General features: G+C 43.2%; 2 protein-coding genes across 4 annotated transcripts in view; one reads left to right on the forward strand and one right to left on the reverse strand.

The window, feature by feature from the left end:
- Window positions 1-21,253, reverse strand: LOC131269252 (tropomodulin). Of its 3 annotated transcripts, XM_058271592.1 has the most exons (8): window positions 21,176-21,253; window positions 12,699-12,851; window positions 12,457-12,624; window positions 12,042-12,386; window positions 11,651-11,902; window positions 11,318-11,465; window positions 9,273-9,483; window positions 5,571-5,604 (listed from the first exon to the last, which is right to left on the reverse strand). In XM_058271592.1, exons 1-8 carry the CDS (start codon window positions 21,251-21,253, stop codon window positions 5,571-5,573), a joined length of 1,389 nt encoding a protein of 462 aa, XP_058127575.1. The 3 variants fall into 3 exon arrangements, with proteins under 3 accessions (XP_058127577.1, XP_058127576.1, XP_058127575.1); XM_058271594.1 differs by lacking the exons at window positions 5,571-5,604; window positions 9,273-9,483; window positions 21,176-21,253 and adding exons at window positions 1-809; window positions 15,379-16,284; XM_058271593.1 differs by lacking the exons at window positions 5,571-5,604; window positions 9,273-9,483; window positions 21,176-21,253 and adding exons at window positions 3,493-3,662; window positions 15,379-16,284.
- LOC131269253 (J domain-containing protein) overlaps window positions 16,467-24,620 on the forward strand; it is a 21,590-nt gene continuing 13,436 nt past the window's right edge. Inside the window, exon 1 of the mRNA XM_058271596.1 lies at window positions 16,467-16,700. The gene's annotated coding sequence lies outside the window, so the exon portion shown is untranslated. The remainder of the gene's footprint in view (window positions 16,701-24,620) is intronic.

Consider the following 24,620-nt stretch of genomic DNA (forward strand, 5'->3'; position numbering starts at 1 on the left):
TCAATCACATTTACGAGACGTCTTTATAGAATACGAAACAATTATGATATTTAAAAGATACATCTTGAATTGTGAACGACAAAACAATAAGACCTTTTGCTACTGAGACATTTTTTTTTGTACAATTGCGGAAATTAGAGCTAATACAGAAAGAAGAAAGGTTCACTAATCAGCTAACTGAACAATTTAATATTAACGCCCTTTTCTATTAATAAAGTATTCTTCTTGTATTGTTTCGGCGAGAAAATGATTTAGATAGATTTTTTCATCCTTTTCTTTGGTCGTTCAATGAACGTCTGTTTTTAAATGTTTTCATTTTGTATTATTCATTATTTGGAGAAAAAAAAAAACAAATAAGTTACGTAATATTAAACATAATGATCGGTAGAAGACAAAGCAAAAGTAAGCCCAAACGACTCTAGCTCGCGGTCTTATTGCTTTGTGTGTCACTAGTCGCTAGCTTTCTCGTAAAAGTTAAAGTATGTAAAACCCATCAATGGTGATTAAGAAGTAGTAAGATTAAAACTGGTACTCAGGAGGATGCACGGTTGCTTCCGGTTCTCTATTTCACCAGGGAGTGGCTGGTTGCTGTCGGCGTCGGTCATCTTCGGTTGGTACATATGATGTTTATGTGTGCGTGTGTGTGTGTGTGTGTGCGCGCGTGTGTGTATGTGTATGTGCCGTTTCTATAGCGCCACCATGCACCGCCGGGGTCTGTTGGCCGTTTTCTTTCCGGCTTGGTTTTGCTGAATGGACGGGATGTCCCTTAGGTTTCGCTTACTTGCGCTCATTCAGCCGCGCCTGACGTACTGCAAACGAAGATAGCAGATGAAAAATAAAATGGAAATAGTTAGTCCCGATCAGGTAAGTGCTATGCTAGTGCAGTGTCAGTTGTTTAGATGTAGTGCTTAAATTCATATTATTCATACAAGTACTCAAGCAACGAAAATACACACAACACACACACGCGTGTTTAGTTTCATGCGATTTGGGCAATCGGAAACGAGTGTTAGCGCGAAATGACAGGAGAACCATCCTAACTTTCCCGGTACAACCCGCACCCAGAGCGAGTATGCTAGCAGGAGATATGGTTGCTTTTATGGTTGCAGTTTGAACTTTAAAACACGCAACATTCAATTCTTTGGGAACATTCGAGCCAGACGCAATGGCATGTTAAAAAAAAGTTTGAACGTCACGCGTCAAACAACTCACATAATTTGCATGGACTTATATTCTGGAGGGGTTTTATTCTCAACCGCACAGGACGTGGATCTAGATGGTTCCTGTTGGGGCGGAAATGGTAGAAAAACGAATGAACGTTCTCTTCCCCCGGTGGCCGTGGGTGGCTCGTCGTTTGCATGCCAAGGAAAGGAAGGTTAGCATGGAGATATTGTTGAAGTTTAATTTAATGTTCGCTGTTTTTTTCTATGCACTCTTGCAAACCATGTAGTTGAGTTAGTTGGGTTCGTACAATAATATTAAATATTGTTTCTGTTCAGATTGATTTCGTACGGTGATGATGCCAAAGATAAACGGTTATAGCACACATAAAGACAGAAAGAGAGCAAACACACTACTGGCGGGAGCATTAGACAAACGATGCAGTAAAGCCAATCGAATCAATAAGAACACGCACGCGGTTGAAGGGCTCTCTACGCGGTCGCTCGAGCTGCTGATTCTGATGGTCTGTGTTCCACTTGATCCTTCCGCTGCAATTTCCTTCGTTGGCATTGTTTCTTTCCGGTGCGTCGCTGCAAACCGTGCCAAACCGGCACAAAACCTGCTATTAACGGTTTTAAACCGTGACACACGACAAAAACCCGCGAACACTAAGGTGAACCACACCCGTGACCCAAAGAACGAAGGACGGACGCATGTCATACACATACCCACGCGCTAGAACGTTAAGCTCTATTTCATTTTACCACCTCAACCGAAACTTTTCAACTAGCGAGAGACAGGGGGATTTTTCCCGTACCCTGGAAAACCCCTAATCTTTCTCTCTTTTTTCGCTGGGCCCTAGGTTCTACGGTAGCAAGTTTAATCGATTTCGAAAGTAGATGCAATATATTCATAGCTATACATACATGTATGAATATGGTTTTACGGTGTTTTTTTTATTTCTGTTTTATGATTAAAGCAACTACCACAAACTATTCGCAAACGTATCGCCTGCTGCTTCCTTTTGCTTCTTTTTTGCATTGTGCATATGTGTTTATGCATGGTGTGTAAGTGAGAACATTATTCCATATTCAAAAACACTAATGGCACAGATTGCTGCTGATAGTTCCGGTTCCAGTGGTTTTGGCTAATGCATAGTGAAATTATGTTCACCAGGAAAACATTTCTACACGCATACACACCCGCGCACACAAACACACACACACACCAACATACGCACGCCCAAGATGCAATCAAATGGACGAAGGAAAATCGGGTATCCTATGCGAACAATAACACTTCTTGTCGGCCGGAATATTGGGGACTTTTTAACATTCAAAACCGACTGAACCAATCTCGAACTAATCTTGCATCCTGGTAGACAGTTGATTGGGATGGCCAAAATACGTATTCAACAACCGCAACCAAGATCCTGACGCCATCAATTTATTTGATTTATCTCTTGCTTTGTTGTGCCTCTTGCACTCCCTATAACTTTAGGTGAATAACAAATTGTGCTATATATCTAAGTGATTGATAAGAATTGTATACTTTAATGATCGAAAACAAAAAAAACATGGTTATGTACTACCTTAAACAAAGAAAATTTCCAAATATTTAAAACCAGTACAAATGACCGGGCGCACAAAAGCCCGCTCTAGCACACACTCTTACACACACACATATTCGGATACCGTACTTGTTTTAAACTTTGTATAAAGAAGGCTCGTCAAGCAATTTCGATAAGGAGACGATGAACAAATTGTGACAGCAAAACACTTGATAACAAAATAAACACCGCTCCTTCACAGGCAATCTCTACCATGAACCGATGAAAAGCTCCTAATGCTAACAACCGAGGAAAGAACCCCCCAAGGGGTTTAGTTTGTTTTAATTTTTGTTCGATTTCCTCGCAAAACGTTGTGCACTTTCCTTTTGATTTTACTGATCATCTACAACCACTCAAAGGTTCACTATTCAAGCTGTCAAGATAACTTTATTTATCCTCCATTTCATTATCTTAGGCCTCATTGATAAATATCGAGTGTTAAAATTCAATTTTTGTTTAAAATCTAACTTTTCCCTCCACAAAATCGAATAGCTACTCGCTAGAGAGAATGAGCCGGCCAGGGCCAACAGGAAAAATAAACTATTATCTCAATTATTAGAGAAACAATAAGCGCATCCCGAAAGAGAAAAATAAAACCAACAACAAGCGAAAGAGGTACCATACTGGAAAATAACCGACATATTTTTAAACAACACGCTCTTGCAGCAAGCAAGGCGCACAACACTTCTTGTTTCGCTAGTTAAATGTTTTGGGAAAAAGACGTAAAAGGAAGCGCACTACGGCTTGGTACGGTTTAGCTCAACCTTTCTGCCTGTTTTTTTTTTCTTGCTTTGTTCGCAATGTTTTTGTTGTAAGTTTTTATCGTACTGCGTAGTTCTATATCTTCTTTTCTAGATAACATTTTTTGGTATCTTATAGTGTGATCTCCGAGCTACTTATAAAAATAAAAACCAAAACAAACAAAAATTATACTCCAACAACCATTTTTGCATGATTGACGATAAATGAAACCCGATAGCATTATTGATTCAATGAGAAAAAAAATATGAGAAATTTGGAAATAAAAAAGAAAAAAGGAAGAGAAAAGAAGAAAACAAACATCAATTACATCGTCCAATTAAAGTTCAGTAAAGGGTAAAACAGAACAAAAAAAAACAAAAACTGGATTAACATTGTTTAACAAGGGGGAAGAAAAAGTGGTAAAAACCAATCCAAACCCAAACGGGAAAATTACAAACAATAAAGCGGATGTGGTTGAGATCAGCTTGATGTATCGAACGAAAACAAAAAAACATCAAACATCAACGGAAAGTAAAAGATGTGGCTAGGTTTTGAATCAGCAAAAGAAGTGCATAAACAAACGCTGTGATCGAAATGGATGTGCAAGATGTGGGCGTACATAGTGGAGAGGTAGAAAATAGAGAGAGGGAAAAGCGTAAATAACGCGGCGGAGGCGAGAGCAATATCCTGTCCAGGTCAAGTGCTAACGTACGCCACAGAAAATGGAGAAGATGTTAAAAGGATCATCATAAAAATTGAGAAAAAATAATGTGTGTTATAGTGGTGAGGTGGATGTGTGTGAGTTTGCGTGAGTGTTTACAGTGAGGATTCAGCACTTTTTCAGCGTAAACATAAGACACACAAAACATTAGTAAAGCTAACAGAAATGTAGATTTTAAGCAGAAAAGCACTTTACACATAGTTGCAACACATGAAGGTAAATTAGTTCAAGATGATAAGAGGAACGAACTAACATGGAATCAAACAACAACCAATTTTGCTTATCCATCCTTGGAGTAAAGAACCGATTTGCGCGCAAACGGCATTAGTTTAAATTTGTTCAGAAAGCATTCTTCACTCAAAACAAACCCTTTGTGTACATAAAATAAGGAACAAGAAAAGCAAGGTTAGAAAGATGTGCTCTTTATGTTCGCAAGAACCAACAAATCGAACAATTTTAGTAGTTATCCACAACGGCCGAAAAACAAAATAACGCAGTGGAGCCAAGTAAAGCTTTCAATTACAGTATGTTATGGCAGTATGATTTAGTTAATCTTACTATGTTACAAGTACACTAGAAAAAATGGACGAAGAGCAGCATAAAGGAAGAAGAATAAAAAGAAAAGATTGTCAGATTTGCTCAAAACTCGTTAAAAGAAGGATTTACGAAACAAGAAAACAAGCAATGCTTGTTATAGGTAAGCAATCAACTAGCGAAAGTAAAATGTAAAAGTATACCTTCAGCTAGATCACATTCGGATACAGTTTTGTTTCGTTCTTTTTCTCTTTCCTTCTCTTATTGCCATGGCAGATAGTGTGTAAGTTTGATAGGCTTGACCTGCTTGTTTTGTTTGCATAATGTACTTTTTTGTTGGTCGGTTAAATCCTGTTGAACAATATGTGATGTGTTTCTAAAATTTCACTCATTATCATTCTCGCAATGACCAGGTGCTCTTCTTCATCTTTTCTTCCCCGCTTTTAGATCGACTTATTTGTGGTTTCTTGCAATTTGGCTGCGGGCTGGTTGTTTTTGATCTTTTTGATAAACCATGGTCCATGGTTTGGGCAGCAGCTCCTGTTTCTGGTTGCCGTAACTGAGTGTGATGACTTGAAGTTTCTTTTTATGGTTGTCGGTAGACTTGCACAAAAAGTTGCACACTATTGGTAGCAATGGTGGAAGTGGTGGTAGTAGTGGTAGTAGTAGTTACAGTACATGAAGAATGTGTCGGGGAAGAAGTAGACAGAAGTAGAAGCGGCCGCGCGCGTAAGACGCATGCCGGTAAAATCTGCGACTCACTGTATCATGGTTGTCTGTTTTCTATGCATGTTTTGAAAAAATCTAAACTGCAGCCGTTGTGAGAGATTTTTTCTTACTGGAAGTGGATGGAGAAACGAAACAAAAAAACGTCGAATAAAAACAAAACTCGAAAGGAATTTCGAGACACAATACACAATGTACAATATAGACAATTTAAGGATATGAAAAGCAACGAAAGTAGCATGGGTAGTAGTAATACTTAGTAAATAAGATACAATGGAGGAAGAAAACTGAGTCGCTACAGGACTCCCCAAAAATATGTTTTCATGGAAACGTAAATCAGTTGGGAACGATAAGTTACATGCAAAAAGTAAAAAATGAAACGATGCTATTTATGTTACAGAAAAACATCCGAAAAGTAGCTGTAACATGGAAAGCGCCAAGCCGAGAACCGATGTCGCGACAAGCGCATCAGGTTGGCCAGTGACGTTTCTTCATGAAAATGCGTCCAATGCCGATGATATGCTTTTGCCTAGTGTATACATACATCTACAAAGACATGCTGTAACATATGGAAAATCTTCAGAAGCAATATAGTGTTTCCCATTTGTAACATTTCCGAGGTTTTCGTCATTAAAAATGATACAGCAGAGAACATTCGGCCATTGAAATGGGCGATGAATAGCATGATGTTGGTGCTGACGATATACATAGATGGTACGTTCATCCGAGTTTTTCGGATAGATATTGACTACTCTAAGATGCAACCAGAAAAGAAAACAACGCGGAAGGAAGACAGGGAGGCTGGGGAAGCCAATGATTGTGTATACTATGAACAAGGTAATCATACACATACATATACACCCACACAAATACACAAATGTAGAATTATTCACATGGAGAGAAAGATGTCAAATTAGCATATATCATTGTGTATTTATATGATAAGGAAAACGGGTTACAACGATAGTCTATTGTGATTACTTGTTCCATCACCCGATATCGTAGGGGACTGAGGTTCTGTGAGTGTGTTTGTGTTTGTGTTTGTGTGTGTGTGTGTGTGTGTGTGTGTGTGTGTGAAAAAAAAATTTAAATCTCGAACCAAGAACGCATGACCTGGCAACGCTAACGGTAAAGAAGGAAAAAGACATGTTTCATATAATTTAATCAAAACGTGTTATGTTGGCGAACAATAAGGGAGAATGGCAATAGCACAACGAAGAAAACAAACTGGAAGATGAAGCGAAATCCTGTAACTGGAACAAATAATTGAAGAAACAACGAAGAAAGTATGGCTTTACGTTGTTGACTTGTTCTAATACAGTTGTAAAACTGGAAGTAGGCAAGCTTCAGATTTGTATTTTAAAATCTGTTCAAGCTTGATTCTATCTGTATATGTGTTTCTCGCCGTGCGCCGTACAAACGAGAAGATAACAAAATTGGGTCTTCAAAGAAAAAACAAATGAGAAGAAGTTGTACGAAGGAACATTCTGCCAGCAGTCGAGCATGACTGTGTGTGTGAATGTGTTTCTGGTGCACATGCACATGCAGCAAACCGGTAGGTGCAGACGAGGCGTTCACCGAGTGACAAACAATTTTTATTTTGAGGTGGCGGCGTCAGCCGATAGTGTGCTGAGGTGTGATGACTAACGGGCTCTGTGAATCGATGGAGGTAGCGGGTGGAACCGGGGCGAACACGGCCGAGAGTCCAACGGCGGTTGATGGACGTGATCGAACGGACATTTCCTATCAGGTCATATAACACAAAGTAGGGTAAAAGAGAATGGTTGTTGGTAAGAGGGTTGGTTAGCGATTGGAAGATAGAAATCTGTATTAAGCACAACAACGAAAGCAGGGGATATCAGGCGAACAATCCAAGTAGATGGAAACAAACTCGTGACTCACTTTTAAATGCTTCATTACTCGCGGTACCCACCAAGTTGACCCGTAAATGGTCAATTACTTAAGATCATACCAGGTCCAGAAAATGTGCAGACCAAAGAAAAATTTTAGAAAGGAACAAGCAATCCAAACGGTAAAATGAAATGAGATACAAAGCTAGTTTTACAAATCAACAATACATGACAAAAATAAAAACAAGTGTAAAAAAGCCTACAAAAACTATCAGAAGAACGAAAAAAAAATACAGCTCGATGTGAATTTTTATATTATCAAGTAATCTTAGTTGGTTACAAAGTCATCCAGATCAAAATTCAAGTAGTTACATTGAACTAGCAGGGAACCTGGCAGAAAATGAGGGAAAACAATTCCTACGTCCGTGTTCCTAGCGTTGTGATATTTGGTTTTTGATTGCCTCCGGGTTTCTGTTCTAGTGTCAGCCGATAGTGTGCTGAGGTGTGATGACTAACGGGCTCTGTGAATCGATGGAGGTAGCGGGTGGAACCGGGGCGAACACGGCCGAGAGTCCAACGGCGGTTGATGGACGTGATCGAACGGACATTTCCTATCAGGTCATATAACACAAAGTAGGGTAAAAGAGAATGGTTGTTGGTAAGAGGGTTGGTTAGCGATTGGAAGATAGAAATCTGTATTAAGCACAACAACGAAAGCAGGGGATATCAGGCGAACAATCCAAGTAGATGGAAACAAACTCGTGACTCACTTTTAAATGCTTCATTACTCGCGGTACCCACCAAGTTGACCCGTAAATGGTCAATTACTTAAGATCATACCAGGTCCAGAAAATGTGCAGACCAAAGAAAAATTTTAGAAAGGAACAAGCAATCCAAACGGTAAAATGAAATGAGATACAAAGCTAGTTTTACAAATCAACAATACATGACAAAAATAAAAACAAGTGTAAAAAAGCCTACAAAAACTATCAGAAGAACGAAAAAAAAAATACAGCTCGATGTGAATTTTTATATTATCAAGTAATCTTAGTTGGTTACAAAGTCATCCAGATCAAAATTCAAGTAGTTACATTGAACTAGCAGGGAACCTGGCAGAAAATGAGGGAAAACAATTCCTACGTCCGTGTTCCTAGCGTTGTGATATTTGGTTTTTGATTGCCTCCGGGTTTCTGTTCTAGTGTCAGTTTAGCTCACACATTACTCGAGATAATTAGCATCACAAAAAAGGGAAACTTCGCAAAAAAGGAAAAGGAGCTAACTAATGGAAAACAGTAGAAAACAAAAGAATGGGATAGAGTTGATTAAAAATAACACTGAACAGCGAGAAGAGTGGCAAGTGTCACGGAGAAGAAATCATCTATGGTAGAAGAGATAGTGTACATATTGGCAGAAGAAATAAAATTTACAACAATGTGGTGTGAAAGTTGTAAGAAGTGGAGAAAAAGAGGAAGAAAAAGAAAAATAAGTGAAAATAAAAACCATGCGTGCTGTTGACAGCACACAAGGTTTCCCGTCCTCTTTAATGGAGACTGGTTTTTTATCCATTTCGTGTTTCATCTGCGCTGTTGCAATTCATGTTTTAGGTTTGGCATCATTGTTGGCTTCTAGAAGGAGAAGGACAAGGACATGGAAAACAGGATGGTGGGAGCAGAGAAAGTTGTTACGCAAATGGCACGGTGGATGCGGCAAGCTAGAAGTTGCAGGGTGGGGTTTTCTTTGGCGTTATGCGTTTTCTGGACTCTAGCTTGCGGTACAATGGATGGTGCCATATAAAGTTGCTTGTGCTACTTTAGCTTTTGATGGATTTTATCGTAATTTGGCTTTTCTTCTTGGTTTTGATGTTTGCTGATGATGATTTTCCTTGTTTTTAATTTTGTTTTGCGATTTTTCCGCAAAGGACGACATTTACATCTCTTCGTCGTCAGATGGCGGTGGACGGATGACCACGTTGTCGGGATCCTCCTCGACGTCGTAGTCGCCCGCCGGCACCTCGGCCTCCGGCTCCTCCTCCGGTTCCTCCTCGACGTCGGACATTTCCGCCACCTCCTCCTCTTCTCCGAGGCGGACCGGGCGATAGTAGCTGCCACGGGACGATCGGCCATCGCGTTTGTCCACCCGAACTATTGTTTTAAAAGTTGGTTTTAATTGGTTTTTGTTTGTTTTTTTATGTGATTTTGTTTAACGTTCAATAACGTTCGTTCGTTCGGTAGGTGGATGTTTGTTTGGTTTCAAATTTGTTTTGCGCATTCAAGTTTGGTGGTTCAGAGTAAACAAAAATAAAAAGAGAAAGATAGAGATAGATAGACGAGCAGGAAACGCAACTGACTGGTCGATTTTGATTGACTTTGTAACGTCAAAACAAACAAAAGAAATGCAGTGAATAAGGAAATCTGAGCAAGAGTGGAGGATCAATGACAAGACTAACTCAAACCCCACACATTCAAGAGAGCAGAAAATTTATGGAGGATAGTTGGGTATTCACAACAAGATTCTATTGCAAACTAGTTTTTATAAAAAAAAAATCTCAGGATCAATAGCGGAAGACAGAAAGAGGAAGGTATCCACAGAAACGTAGCGAACGGGAGAAAAATAATAACGACACATATACAGATAGACGAAAACAGGATCAAACAGGACGATGCCACAAAAATGAAACGTAAAGAAACACAACGCATAAGTTTTTAGAGAAATAAATGTCTAAATGAAATAAAATAATGAGGGTTTGACAACAAAATCATTCGATACATCATTAATGTTATCGCAAGCACTGTGCCGAACCGTTAAGACATACATAACAGTCGAAGGAAATAAAACGTTTTATCTTTACGGGAGGTGAATAACAAGACGGCAGAAGATTTATCATGCCGGGAAAACTGAGAGGACACAGATGAAATAGATCCTGTCGAGACGATTCGTGTGTACCGGAAGTTGACATTATCCGGGCACGAGATCCCCAAAGGCACCGAATGTTATCCTTCTCATGGGGAATAATTTAGCGACGCATATCTTTTGGTTAGACACTTTTTCCAAAACGCACAGAGACACGATTCAAACCTGTTGATGCTGAGGAGAAGTTGCGATAGAAATACCTTCGGATGTACTGCCGCTTACCAACGAGAGCCTTCGCATGTGCCCTGATGCAACAAAACAGCAGTGCAACGGAGCATACAATATCGACTACGTTGTTGGAAAATACTACAGCCAAGAGAGGGGGGAAAAGGCGGAGCATCCAACGGTAAGATGCGGTGCACTCTTTCGGTGGTTAGCCAACAGCAAGCTAGGGAAGTTCGTCCCACGTTTTCGTCGGTACCGGCTCGGACGGGATCGGTACGTGCAGAAAGCGGTAATACGGTATCGGATGGCAGTGTTCCGGATCATCTGGCGGAATACATATGTACAGGGCAGTTTAAATTGGGGAAAATCTTTCCTGCTACAATAGGGTGCATCTTAAAATGATTGGTGGCTTCCATGCCTCGGCATGGCTGAAACACATATATGGAAGTCGTATAAATGCCACCAAAATAGTATACGGATTCTGTTAAGGTACTTCATTTTGTCTAAAAAGGTAGATTAAGATTGGGAACATTGCGATGCACCATGACCGAGATTTAGCATTTAGCAAGTTTTAGCATCCCACCCGATTCCTTTAATTCCGTTTCTACTAACACACGCAGTAGACAAACACATTTCATGGACCCAACCAGCTGTTGATGAAGCAAACGTTTCAAACGGCTACAGACAAATTATCCCAAGCTACAAATTGACAACCCTTTCTCGGCGAATTCCGTAGAAGTATGAAAGAGCGATGAAATCGGAAAACCTTTAACAAGACGAATGTAGGATGGTTGTATAGGAGAAAGGTAGAGTAAAGAGAGTAATATGCGAATATGTGGAACCTTTCCCTCCTCTAAAACGCAGGGCTGGCGGCCCAAAATTCGGCTACGCCGTACTCACTTCTGTCGATGTTACGTTGCAGATGGGCGGCTACCCGATGCCGGGCATCGTTGAACTCCAAATGCAAACCCAGCCGCAGCAGGGTGGTATTCTTTTCGACCAGCTCCGTGATCTCCATCTCGATCTTGTTACCGAACACTTGCGATCGCTGCAGTGGTGGTTTGATTGCGTATTGATCGAGGCGGAGACACAGCCACGTGTTGATCGGGGGTGCAATGCGATTGATGGGGTGTCAGCGTGTTGCCAATCGTGTTGCAAAAGGATGTAGAAGGTAGAGAGCATTAAAATCGATTCGAACTATGCCTCTCCCGTAACCATAATCTGAACCCATACCTGGTTCGAGGCTCGAAACTCCTCGATTGTCATCTGCGTCAGCAAGCTCTTGACCAGCGTCACGATGACCGGAGGGCTGATAAAGTTCGTTTCGACGTTCAGCACCCGCAGGGCGTGATTCTGTTCGATGGCCGAAGCCAACATCAGTGCGGTGCGATCTGTCAGTCCGACGTTGGTCAGCGACAGTACCTCCAGGTGTGTGTTGCTCTTGAGCGCCTCGAATAATTTGTCGAACTGTTCGTCTGAGATGGTCTAAAATGCAGAGAATGGTTTTTGTAAACAAGCTCATAACTGACCACTCGTAGTGTTGCTTTGAGTTACTACAATCCGGCAAAATAGGATAAGATTAAGATAAATTTCGGTTGCATTCAAACTGACAAGACAACCTCACCTTGATGTTGTTGAGGTTCACCTCGACCAGCTTGCCATCGTCGCTCTTGATGCGCTGGATCGTCTCCTCCGGGTCGGTGGTATTCGGTGCCTCAGCCGGGAAGATCTTCGGTATAGCCGACTTGGTGATGCCATCCCAGCCGAGTCCGACCGGCTGGCCCTTGTTCAGCAGCGACGCGTGGTATTGGTCCTGGTTCATCATGGAGTGGAAGCCGAGGATTGCGGCGAGATCGATAATCTCTTCTTGCGTGGCATCCGTGAGAGCCTGCTCGTACTCGTCGCCGAGATCAATCGCTATCTGCTCATCGGCGGCCTGCAGCTTCGCCGCTGGTGGCGGTGGCATCCACTAGGAAGCGGGAAGTGTAAGCAAGTTGTTTACAAAGCCAAGTTAAATCGTAGGTGGAAAATTTGCCTACCTTCTTTCCGCGCACCACTCCCGGTACGTACGGTTCAAGCTCTGGACGGTCGGGCGTTTCCAGTGCTTGCTTGTTAATATGTTCGATCAGCTTCTTGCGATCGAGCGGACCGGTCGGTGCCTTATCACACTCGTAGTTCGTACGCTGGCTCGGCGGTAGAAACGAATCCTACCGGAACACAAGCCAATATAAATGTCAGTCGATGCGACGCAATGTTTCTCGGGACGGGGATTTTTACTCACATCGGGATCGACCTCCTTTGCCAGCATGGTGATTTCCTCCGGCGACAGCTGGGCAAGCAGCTCGTCCACATCGATATCGTCGTACGCGCCGACATCCTTGCCGTACAGTTTGGCCGGTGTCGTGATGGTTTTCGTGGTAGTCGACGACGAGGTCTGCAGGTGAGATCATCGCAGACAAAGAGGAAGAATAAAAGCAATGAAACTGGCGTTAGTTTATGTTTCCGGGACACGATGCTAAAGCATGCTACAAGTGGCGATGATGACCACAAGCCCGCATACAATTATGGGCACGTCATCAGGGTTGATTGTGTCAACACTTCCTGACAGCGCACAATATGCACACTCTCGCCTTATTAGCAGCGCTTAGTCACAAACAGATGTATGTTGTATTTTCTATTATATATTTGCGGCTTTGTGTAGCATATGGTAGTTGATGTATGTATGCGTTTATCGTGTGTGTATGTGTATGTGTCGAAAAAACCAACGATCGTTATGAATTATGAGCTGCTGAGGCTTCCCAGGTCGCAAATGTTTTGGAGTTGGCGTTCCGCGCGGTTCAATCCAGCAGTCAAGGAGCAATTAAACAATCCATTCCAGCGCGTAGGCAACACGTCGGCTTGCATTTCCCATCTGAGCAGGCCGCGATAGTATTCCGCCACCAAGTGGTTAGCCTTTTCGAAAAAGACTTCCCGGGACCAATTGGCTTGCGCGGAGTAAACCATCCGGTAGCATAATTAAATTTAGCTGGGGTGGCGGCGGAGAGCACTGTTAGCTGGCCGCATTTTCTTCTCCTACTCCTTGGGATTGTTTTAAAATACGTTTCCCACCCCCCAACCCTGACCGACCCTTGTTGTTCCAAGCTAAATGCAAGCGGTTGCATTCGGGTGAAGGCACCGTTTGTCTTATTTAGATTCCTTCTCGCCGGGTGAGTGTGCATAAGTATATATGTAAGAGAATGGTGTAGTGCCATGTTTGCGTGGTCGCCATGATGTTGCCTGAGGTGCAATGTATGGAGATGGAGGTACTTGTATTTAATATTTAATGTTTTTCGTATCGCCAGATTGGTCGAGTGCTGTGATGTCAGTGTGAGCAACATGGAGGAGCAGCAATTTTTCACAAAAAATCTTCCGTATAATTCTGTGCTTAATTTTAAAACACATACCGTAAAATGTAAGCGAAAAATCTTTTTTTTTATGTGGCACGACATCCCCTAGTGGGACAAGGCCTCTCTCCGAAGAGAGTTTTTGTGACCGAAAGACGGATATATTATAGATCGGTGGTCAGCCTTTCGTCAGCCACAAAACAAGAATGGATGTGTCCTATTATCGCCTTTCGGTAACCTACCGCGATGGTGGTCAGATGACCATAAACAGCGCTGCGTTGGCTACTGCAGAGGCTCTGTAGGAGCTACTTTTGAGCTTGGCGAACGGTTTTTCAACTGCTGGCCCGGGCCTAGCAGGTTCAGTCCCTTTTCCAAGGTAAACGTGCTACCACTACTCGCTACAGCACGGTGGCTTCAGCACGAATCCGAAAGTAAGGAATTTGCAATGTAGCTTTACCATACCACCGAACCGACGAAGTGGGGGTGGTGATGCTGAAGGTGATCGAGCGCTATGATCTCACCCTCTCCTAACGCTAACGCGCCTGTACCGTTTCTTTATTTTACCCTCTTCTTCCCTACACCCCCACTGGTACAAACTCCACAAGGCAACAAACGATATTGTCACGATTCTGCCTTGAATCCGACTAGTGGATTGAATCTTTATGAGGATACAGTGGCTTTCGCTGTATTTCTTACTCTTGTAGATGGGGTATGCGTCTTGACCTGTCCAGTTGTATTCTTGTAGCAAATGCCTCCATGCCAACGAATATGTTTTCCCCATTTATTTTCTGTAACCATTGCTTGTTTCTCAAATCTATGGTAGCAATAATCCACCCAACGTGCCTCTCTGCTACCAAAACAACTGCCACTGATGCTGCGGTGTGACGGTACAGGGTGCGCAAATTGATGATGGTTAACACATGCTGTTTTGGTTGAGACAGTGGTCAGAAAGAGCAGACACGGTTCGCGCCATCATATGTAACATACCAACCATACCGGGCAGTAACATAACGAGCGAATGCAAACGATCAGCACAACGGCGACAAACAGTCGGAAGTCAATGTAGAAATGATAATAATAACAGCAAGAGCAGCAACAAAAACAACAACAAAAATCTATCCCGTTAATTTATCATCTACGATTGATTGGCCCTCGGCCCAGGGTACGCGTTACATACTTTGTGCCTCGCGGCGTTGTGCAAGCATCGAACGAAACGTGCAAAACCAAACCGAATGATGCAGATGTGGCGCGTTTAGGGGGGATATGCTTGTATTATGAAGGAAAACAAACAGACGTGGTAATATTATTATTACATATTCGCCATTGCTCATCGTTAGCAACTGGAAAACTGCGGATCGGTAAGGGATAAACGGACAGAAAGTAACACATTTGTCATCCAACAAACACAAAACAATGGGAGAAGAGACAAAGTATTTGCCGTGCAGAGCGCGCATCGTAAAGGGCAAACCCAAAGAAGTTAGACATATCACACAGGTCTTATGCTTTTGGTCCAGAGCGTGTGTCGAAAACATTACGATGTATTTTTAGGGTGCTAGTAATTATTGATTGAAAGCTTACCATGTTGCACTAGGGGTTTCTATTGGCACACGCGCGCACACACACACGCACTGTGAGCAAGGAACACACCCTGGATTTTCTTTTTTTTTTACTATTGGGTCTCGCCTCTACCTTCGCGATGGAACACAAGCACTTTTGGTTATTTTTCCCTTTCTCGCTCTCTCTCTCTCGTTTTATGTCGTTTATGCACGCTTTAAAAAGGGCCTCGAGTGTACGGCAGGGACTGGCAGTATGTACACTTGCGAGCGGAAGAAGTTGTCAACTGAATGATTCAATTAGCTGGTAACCCCCTTCTTCTGGTTCGTCCTCGCAAAATCTACCCACAGCCTTTGGTTCGCTCCTATATATGGACCACCTCTTATCAGTGCCGCCGACGATGACGATGACGGTGATGATGTTGCCTTGAGCACCCTCCGAGTGAGCCGTATTTTTACTGGAGGTTAATTTTTCGTGTTTTGCATGGGAGAGAATCGGTGGAAGTAGAAAACAGTTTTCACGTTAATCGAGGCTGGAAAATTGGGCTACTGCGATTGGAAAAATTGATCACGGCAACAATGGAAGCTCGATCGCGATTTTGGCGGGGCCGTGGACCACCACTGCCGATTGATTCGGTTCGAGGGGTTGGTAGGGTGCGGCTGAGGCCAGCGAGGAACAATTTACCCCGGTAACAGTAAAAAAAAAACAGATCGGATCGATGCACACAACGGAACGGTCCCGTTTGTTGGCCTGGTGTATGCCCAGAAACGACAACAAACCAGCGCGGGAGGTTCAAGCACCAAGGTACATTCGGTTGAACACACGCGACACGAATGGGATTTTCACAATTTCGTGATTGTTTCACGAAAAAAAACACAATGCAGAGGGGATGAACAAGAGAACTTAGCAGATGCTGACCCCGACGAACATCTAGACGCTACAAATGACGTACACAGACTGACACTACCCGCGAGCCCGTTGACACTGTGTGGCTACGAACGGACGAGTTCGATACTTGACTTTGACGTACCAAACACTATGGGCCACAGCACGAAGTGAGAGTAACGGGGATCGCCTTTCTTGCGTACGTCGTTAACATCGTCTGCGGAAGTTAACGCTGGATTGTTTGTGCCTTAAATTCCCGTGAAAAATTAATTGCTTTGATTTCTAATCAACTCCATCAACCAGAAGCACTGTTAGGAAAATGAAGCTTATAACAGCTGAAGTGTAGTTCTATTTGCTCTCCATTAGTTTTTGTTTCCTTTTCCCGGTTGTTTGCCGTCCGGTCCCAAAACAGCAGTTTACCCCAGCGTATACCATGACTGCGGTGTGTAAAGTTTATACTGGTAAGTTTAATGCTTAAAACAGAATTACTCGAGCGTCAAATCAGTTTATGTTATGTATGTTCTGTTCTTAACTTGCTTGCTTGCTATTCATGCTACATAAATCTTAGCAAAAAATCAGCAAAGATACGGTATAAAGCAGCAGAAAACCAACTGAATTATTGTCTGAAACCAACTGAGTCTTTGAAATCAGTTTTTACACTTTCTGTACTGGATTTTTCAAAATGTTTCTTGAGCTACCATTGTATTACCGTATGTTTGAACCGATGTGATAACAGTTTAACGTAATCAATCAACAATGAGTGACACTTTCCAAATAATATTTTTTAGTTGCTACACGGTATAAAAATATTCAGTCGTTTTTCCAGTATTTTTGTTAAAATGGATTTGCAGTAAATTATACTTCGCACCATCTCATCATTACTGGTGCTGCCACACAAAGGCTGAAGCCGTGAGAATGCACCTTCGCCTACCTGGCAGGAAGGTTGTGGCGCTAGAGGTAAAGATCACCCAGCATCTTTACGACGGTCCGATCTCATGACACGCTCACGTTTGCGTGTCCAGGAAGGGAACGTTTGTTTTTTCGAACCCCGCCATTTTTGGCTTCCTTTCCGCCAAGGACCAATTCCCCCCATTGGCCGGTGGAGTGCATTGTGGGTCGGCTTCCAACTCCGAATCTCCGAATCTATTCACCTAACAGCTCTGAAATCTAGACTTGATCACTCCTAGAAAATATATTGAAAATAAAGCAACAATATTGCGCATTTACGAAAATTCTCTGCGCAAAAACATCAAAGCTGCCAGTGAAAGAGAGCAAACAGAAAAAAACACATGCAGCATAAAAAAACATTAACCAGAAGACAGCAAGAAAACTGACATGAAAAAGTATTTATCAAAGAATACAAGAACGATCATTCGTTTAGACATTTCAAAACAATTTCTTCGACACACGTGTAGTAGCGATTGTTGCGCAAACGAAGAAGTGGTCGTTGAAAAACTGCTAGTAGGAAAATAACGTATTTACACAACAACGGCCCGTTCCGATTGCGTTTGCTTATTACGCGCAAGCACAGTATGTACAGCGAGTGGCCGCTCAAGTGGCCACGTGGTTTGGTGGCAACGTGTCGCCTGGCCGGGGGTGTGGCAAGTAGGGGCCGTACGCCGCAGCCCTGCCACATAAACCACGCACACACAGAGTGCTGACCATTGTTCTGCTCGTGCATGGGTGGTACCGCGTTGTCGATATGGGAGGTATGTGCGTATATAGTTGCAATAAGCCTTCTAAGTACGAAACATAATAGCTTCTATCTCTCTTCTCTTTGTACCTCATGTGTCAATGCTAACCCGAAATCATAGCGCTCACTCCACAGCAGAAACATGAATAAATAACATTTGCTCTGGCTGTGCTGCCAAATGTCGCCTATGGCTGTTTTCGAAATTGTACCACATTCCCATTGTGTTTGTGTATTACTATTGTGTGTATATGTGTTTCTTTTGGTGTTGCTGAGCCAAGTCAAGTCGAACCCGCATCTTCTCTTGTCCGGTCGTGGTACATTTTCCACATTATTGTACAGAGAGCTATGTTTTTCCTCATCCCCCTCCCCCGACGTAAGAACGTGACGATCAAACCCTGGAGGGATCCAGCAGTTTCCCTTGTTTTGTCTGTTGCTGTCCGAAAAGACCACCCTGTTCCGTTGATTGATTAGTTCTATTTTGCTGGTACTGTCGGCGCTTGTTGATAGGTGTGTCTCGGCGTGGAACGGGCTTTCGATTGATTGTTGCACTTGTTGCGGTATGTAACTTACCTGAAAAAGCAACCAAAGAATACGAAAAAGTTGAAGTAAAAGCCACAACAAGGAGTAAGATTTACTGTTTGGAAATATTTGAAGCGTCGAACGGAAGAAACAGGAAAATGGCTTAACACGGAGAGAATATTGCAATAGGAACTAAATCAAAACTATCACACAAGAAGGAACAGAACTTCGGGCCAAACTTATTAGTATAAGCATTATTTAAATTATTTTAAAAGCATGCTGGAAATTAGATAGTTGGGTTTGTTTTAAAATATTCATTGTTACGCGTAAGTAGTGAGTTAAAACCAAATACAGTCAAAATTTAGAATAACCTTCCGAATTCTTCCGAATTAGTCTGAACGTTAAAACACTAAGTAGTTGCGTTTACGACTTATGTAATCTGGGGGTCCGCGACAGCCGAGCAGTAGCGCAAGTTAGAAATTCGGTCCATGATCGGCCGAAGTTCATTACCTCGACGGCGTGGGTTCGAATCCCAACCGGGGACCGGACCCTCCCCTGTACGAGAGGACTGACTATCGACGTACGTACACATAGGGTAAAAGTCTTGTAAGCCCTTAACGGGCAGATAATTTTCTAAGTTTGTAGTAACAAAAAAAAGAGTTTGCCTTTTCAAACTTTGCGAGAATCTTTGCTGCCCTCGAACAGCTGCGTTGAATTGGAAAACTTACATGGGACGGAAAATCGAATAATTCACGTTCACACGCGTCAAGCTCTCAAAATAGGGTTGGGCGGGTTACATAACTTCCGTCGGAGCAGAATGGCAGAATGCCGTGAGACAGGCGGATTGTAGTGGTCCAACGGTTCCGGGTTGTTTGTGGTGATCTTTGGCAGCATCACTAATCGAGGTCCCAGCATCCCTCTCAGACACGCACACACAAAGAAGCAGAGAAATCAAAACCAAAATTTTGCTGGCCGGAAAGATTCACCCGAAGATGCAGGGATTGACGCATATGGCTGTACGCGTTAGGGTACTGCCACTACCGACCAGCGCTTCTGCTAATGTTAGTACATCCAACAACCTCAAAACGAGGAAAGCATCACGGACATGTTTGCTTTTTATTCCCTTTTATTTTTGCATCATTTTCCCAACTATCGCGATGGCTACTTTCCTCGCGACTGTTCAGCAGAAGTTTGAGTTTCTTTTTCCTTGAAAATTAAAAAAAAAAACTACGGTTAGATGGGATGGAAACCACTGTGTGTCGCGTTTGAACTTGTCTTTCATCGGACATGATTATTCGGTCGTCTGTTAGCAAGTTAAGATCTTCCTTTTGGTCGTCCGAAATCCGGCGGCAACTGTAACTGAGCACACATACACACACACGCACGCATGCTCACAGGTTGGGCGGAGGTCGGAAAACCTAGCTTCACCTAGACCACGAGTGTCCTTCTACCAGTTGCTGTTGTCTGTTTTGCTCCCCTTAGTGTTTTTTTGAAGTTATGTTTACCAACGAAGTAATCAATCTTCTCCACACACGGGCGAGGACAAACTCGAGCAAGGTGACAATGGAAGAGGTGACCAGTTGTCCGTGGGTGCTAATCGAACAGCGTGTACAAGGATATCCCTTTAACGACCAGTTGAACCGCTAAGGGCATCCACCGAGCGAACCCCGAGCGAACTATGGCAAACGGAAGTAAGTGTTTGTTAGTGCAAGCAAGCGTAGCTATTACCAATGTGCCGTAGCGATGGTTTGTCCTGCTCGTGTCCTATCTGCGCAATCCTTGCCCCCGCCCCTCCGCGGGTGTGTGTGTGTGGGGTGCTAGCGAGCACAGCGACTACACTAAGCAATACATCGGCTAAATTTAAATTGGTAGGACTACTTAAAATAAATAGTCAACACAAGCAAACTACAGATCTGCTCGCGATGGTTTGCGTGTAACTTCAGCGGTTTTGGTTTTTATTTTTCTTGTGTTCTGTTTTTCCTAGTGTGTTTCCTTTCGAGCCAATAATAAGCGTGTATGTATGTGTGTCTGTGCGTACACATACGATGTATACATGTATCCTATATGTACGGAATGGTAAAATCAACATTTAAAAATAGTCCCACAGACCCTGTTGTTGTTCGCAGCCGTTCATGCGCTTCTTTGGCCGTGCTCTTGCGTATCTACTACTGCTTCTGCGGATCTCTGTCGCTTGATAGTAGCAGCCCCAGTAGCGTAGACTACTTCTGCAACTGCTGCGTGAGTTATTTCACATCCTGCAAACCAGAAAGGGGCCACCGGAAAGGATTTGAAGTTTTCAGTCTTCAGATCTACTTCACCAACGCTGGGGGTGCAATATGCCCAGCAGCTGGCTGAAAAAGGGTGGCTGGGTAGAAAAACAAAACGAAGAACCTCGAGCAGCAACTATATTGAAAAGTCAACAGACGCAGTGTGGTCCACCGTACAGGCGTGTCCACTGTAATACCTCGTTTCGAGCGTGGCGGGGGCGTTTCACAATAAATATACCACACATCACCAAAGTACTATGCGGCTACAAAGTGCGCAATCGGTGAACGTGACTTCTGACTGCGGGGCTATGAAGTACGGGTGGCAGCTGTCCGTCGCAGTTGCAGTTGCAACCTAGCCCGCGGCAAAAGGGGTGGGGAAGAGGATAAGAAGCAAGGCAAGCTGGGACTCGCTGGTAGGGGTTTTGGCAGAAAAAGAATAACAAACTTCCTTACTTACTTCCTCGATCTTGAAGGTGGTCACGGACTTTCTGGTGACATGGTGCGTCTCCTCGTACTCCTCGTACGTTTCGGCCATAATTGGAAATTAAATCGGCTTAAAATCAGTTCAATTTCTATTTTTAACACCCGGAGTAAGTATTATGTGTGTGCGGCTGTGTATATATATATATACATAAATGTACGTATTATTTATATATACAGAGACACTGGCCGCTAGGTTGTGTGGCGCTTAAGGGTACCACCGAATACTTCCGTCTCTATCGTCCAGTCACTTTCTATCTATCTCTCTTTCTCTCTCTTACTCGCCTTCCCCTACAAACTCGATCACCCGTTTTTCCCGCCCGCATACCCGCTTTCGAGATCCTTCAGAGATGAAGGAAAAACTTCAAACAACAAAACACGCATGTTCCGCGCTGGATATTATGACGTTCAAAAAATCTCGCAACTGAATGTCCGAACCGAAGAAAAACTTCTGACGCATCGAAAAGATCGTATGCAGGAGCAAAACTGGAAAATTGTCCCTCGTGGCCTGCGTAATAGAGTTCCGTTTTCTATGCCGCTGTTGCCGCAAAAACGTCGTTAGAAAATATATATGTTACATAAAGGCGAAATTTTCCCCCAACTTTTCGCGCAACACGGGGTTGATGCGTGTCGCATTATCTCGAAAAATCTCGCCTTCGTTTGTCGCTTCGGAAACAGTGTGGTGCTAAACATTCGGAGATTCATGGGGTGAAGGAGAGTAAAACAGAAAGAAAGAAAAAAATGGAAAAAAGTCGCACATAGTCGCTCCCCTTCGTACGCTGGTCTACTGAACATGAAACGAATGCACAAGATCAAGAACTAAGAGCACACGTACATTCGCACACATACACATACACGCACACTTCAATACAGTATCGATAACAGCAGTAGAGCGGTGATCAATTCGGTTTGGTGGTTCGCTGGGGATGTCGGGTTCCCGGTTAGATTTTGATAGTGAGGAGTAACCGTATGGCTCGTGGCAAATGCCGTCACGGTGGGCGCCACCTGGAAATGTCCGGTGTCTATTTAAAGCCTGGCATATCTGGCAAGCCTCGGTGACTGGTGATCGGTTCAGCTTTTCTACTAATTGTTGCGCTAATTATTTGGCCCTGCCGGCAGCAGAACGATCGCCAAACCGAACTATATTTAATTTAATTGTTTTTCACCCTATATTTTCTAATTCTTATTACGGTCGGAACACGACACGGGATTGACAAGATGGGTAAGGCAACACGCACAGGCACACATACATACGCACATTTACATACCGCCACACACGAAAAAACCAAAAAATACTCTTCACGCGGTTGTAATGACCGTAACAATGTATCTTCGGAGAAAGCGTTCAATCCTGAAACCTATTCGCGCACCTAACAAATTAAAACTACATGTGTGCTCCACACCACACGACGGGAAGGTGGTTGAAACTTGAGCAAACGGTTCAAGAAAACCATCACCAAACTCTCGCTCACTATACGATCTTATTTCTGAAGTCTTTTGATCTTCTCTCCTTCTCCCTTTGCTTGTCCCATATAGCTCCGACATGCTCGATCCGCGATAATTACGTATTTTCTTTTTTTTTAAAATTATTTCGATTCTCTCCCTCTTTTTCTCTCTCTCTCTCTCTCTCTCTCTCTCTCTCTCTCTCTCTCTCTCTTTTTTCTTGCTTCATACGTGCGTACCTTAATCTCACGTCACGGGTTGAAAACCCACCCCAAGATTCATGCTGTGCTCTTAATAACGTTAGAAAATCATTTTTCCTCCAAACGCAACGAATTTTCCTAATGCATATTATTATTACTCGAAAGGAACTATTGCGTAGTGCGTATGCGTGCGAGCGCGTGTTACTGTTGCGAATGTGTATGCGTTTTTTTTTAGCCACAGTGTTTGATAGAGTTCGTAAAAAATCGACCCGCCAATACAGGATCGGTACACGTGATGCGTTGATAAGCTTTATCACTAACTGAGTATAACAGGTCTGTGTGTGTGTGTGAGTGTGTTTATGTATGTGTGTGTATGTGTGTGTGTGTGTGTTTGTGTGTATTTGATGTAAAAAAAACAAAAGTAGAGAGGAGGAGAGAAAGGAGAGCGAGCGAAAGATCGAAAGGATGTGTACGTTTCAATGTAGCACTGGAAATACAGGACTGATCGAGAATCTACGTCTAGACATAGAAATATAGAGTAGTACGATCTACGTTAACAAGCTGATCCACCACCGTCCCACACAAGGGCAACAACAAAAATGGCTGCACACGAACAGGGTGTGTTGGGTCAATATTCCGACGACCGACAGTCCAATGTAGCGATCGAGTCAAACGATGGTTTCGGTTTTCCGGACACTGTGCTACTCTGGCAACGTTTTCGAGCGAGTAGAAAATCTACACGGGGTTTACCGCGCGCACGACTTTTCTGAACCTCACACGGAAGCTGCAGCTGCAACCACACTGCTACGCTATGGCCGGACTCTGCTCTGGCACCGGGGCGGGACTACGGCACACACTGCCGGCGCGACCGTGTCATACAGCCGTTCGCAGCGCCGATCGGGCCCATCGGGAGCGTCAGTACCGCATCGGCGCGAACAGGAGCGGTACGCCACATCCGGCGCCGTCTTCTCGTTCTCACAAGTCGCGTGTGAATGGTGTGTGCGAATGCGCACTGGCCGCGCAGAACACCGGTGGCTTGGTGGGTCCAAACAAGGAGGTTAGGATCACTAGGGGGGAGCAGCTTTGAAATGAAATCGATCTTCAGTTCGAGCACTGTTTCGTTCATCTGGTTCGAAAAAGAGCGAGAGAGGGTAAAATACAGTTGTTTGGGAAAACTGAGTCGCACCGAACCCGAGATTTTAAACCTCTTCCCCAACCTGGGGCACAAGCAAACCTTTTGACCGGTGGCGCTAATCGTTTGCAGCACGCAGAAAAATACATTGATTGGAACAGTAATACCCGTAGATTACAAGCAAAACTTGTTGAAAGAAAGACTTGATTATTTGAAAGACTACAGTTGTAAAAAAACCAACAATTCACCAAAAACATTTTGAGTTTGCTTCCTCAAGGACCCACGTCAGTTGAAGTGCATCCACAATAACAAGGGTGAAATGTGGAGTGAGATCTAAATTGTGTGAGAACGCGCTCTATGGTAATAGGTTCTCTCTTGAACTCGACCAGCGCATTGTAGGTTCAAATCCCTAGAGTCGCTTTTTAAAGTAAAGTTTTAAGTAAGTAAAGATACTTTTCTAGACGCGAAAAGGCTATATCGCAGTGCACCTGCGCCAAATTTAAGAAGAAGCGTGAAGTAATCGCAGAAAGCATTGTTCATTATATGTCCATAATTTTTAAATAACAAAGTTATATATTAAACTTCAGTTATAATAAAATATAGCAAACCTTTGCTTCGTTTCGAATTGGTTTGATGATTGGCCTTTC

The sequence above is a fragment of the Anopheles coustani genome, chromosome X (assembly GCF_943734705.1).
Source record: "Anopheles coustani chromosome X, idAnoCousDA_361_x.2, whole genome shotgun sequence".
In the NCBI taxonomy this organism is placed as follows: domain Eukaryota; kingdom Metazoa; phylum Arthropoda; class Insecta; order Diptera; family Culicidae; genus Anopheles; species Anopheles coustani.

Coding starts and splice junctions, on each gene's coding strand:
- LOC131269252 (XM_058271592.1), bottom strand. CDS start 21,253: ATGGCCGAAACGTACGAGGAGTACGAGGAGACGCACCATGTCACCAGA. Junction 12,387..12,456: donor GAGTGGTGCGCGGAAAGAAG/GTAGGCAAATTT, acceptor CCCGCTTCCTAG/TGGATGCCACCGCCACCAGC. Junction 9,484..11,317: donor GCAACGTAACATCGACAGAA/GTGAGTACGGCG, acceptor TTAAAACAATAG/TTCGGGTGGACAAACGCGAT.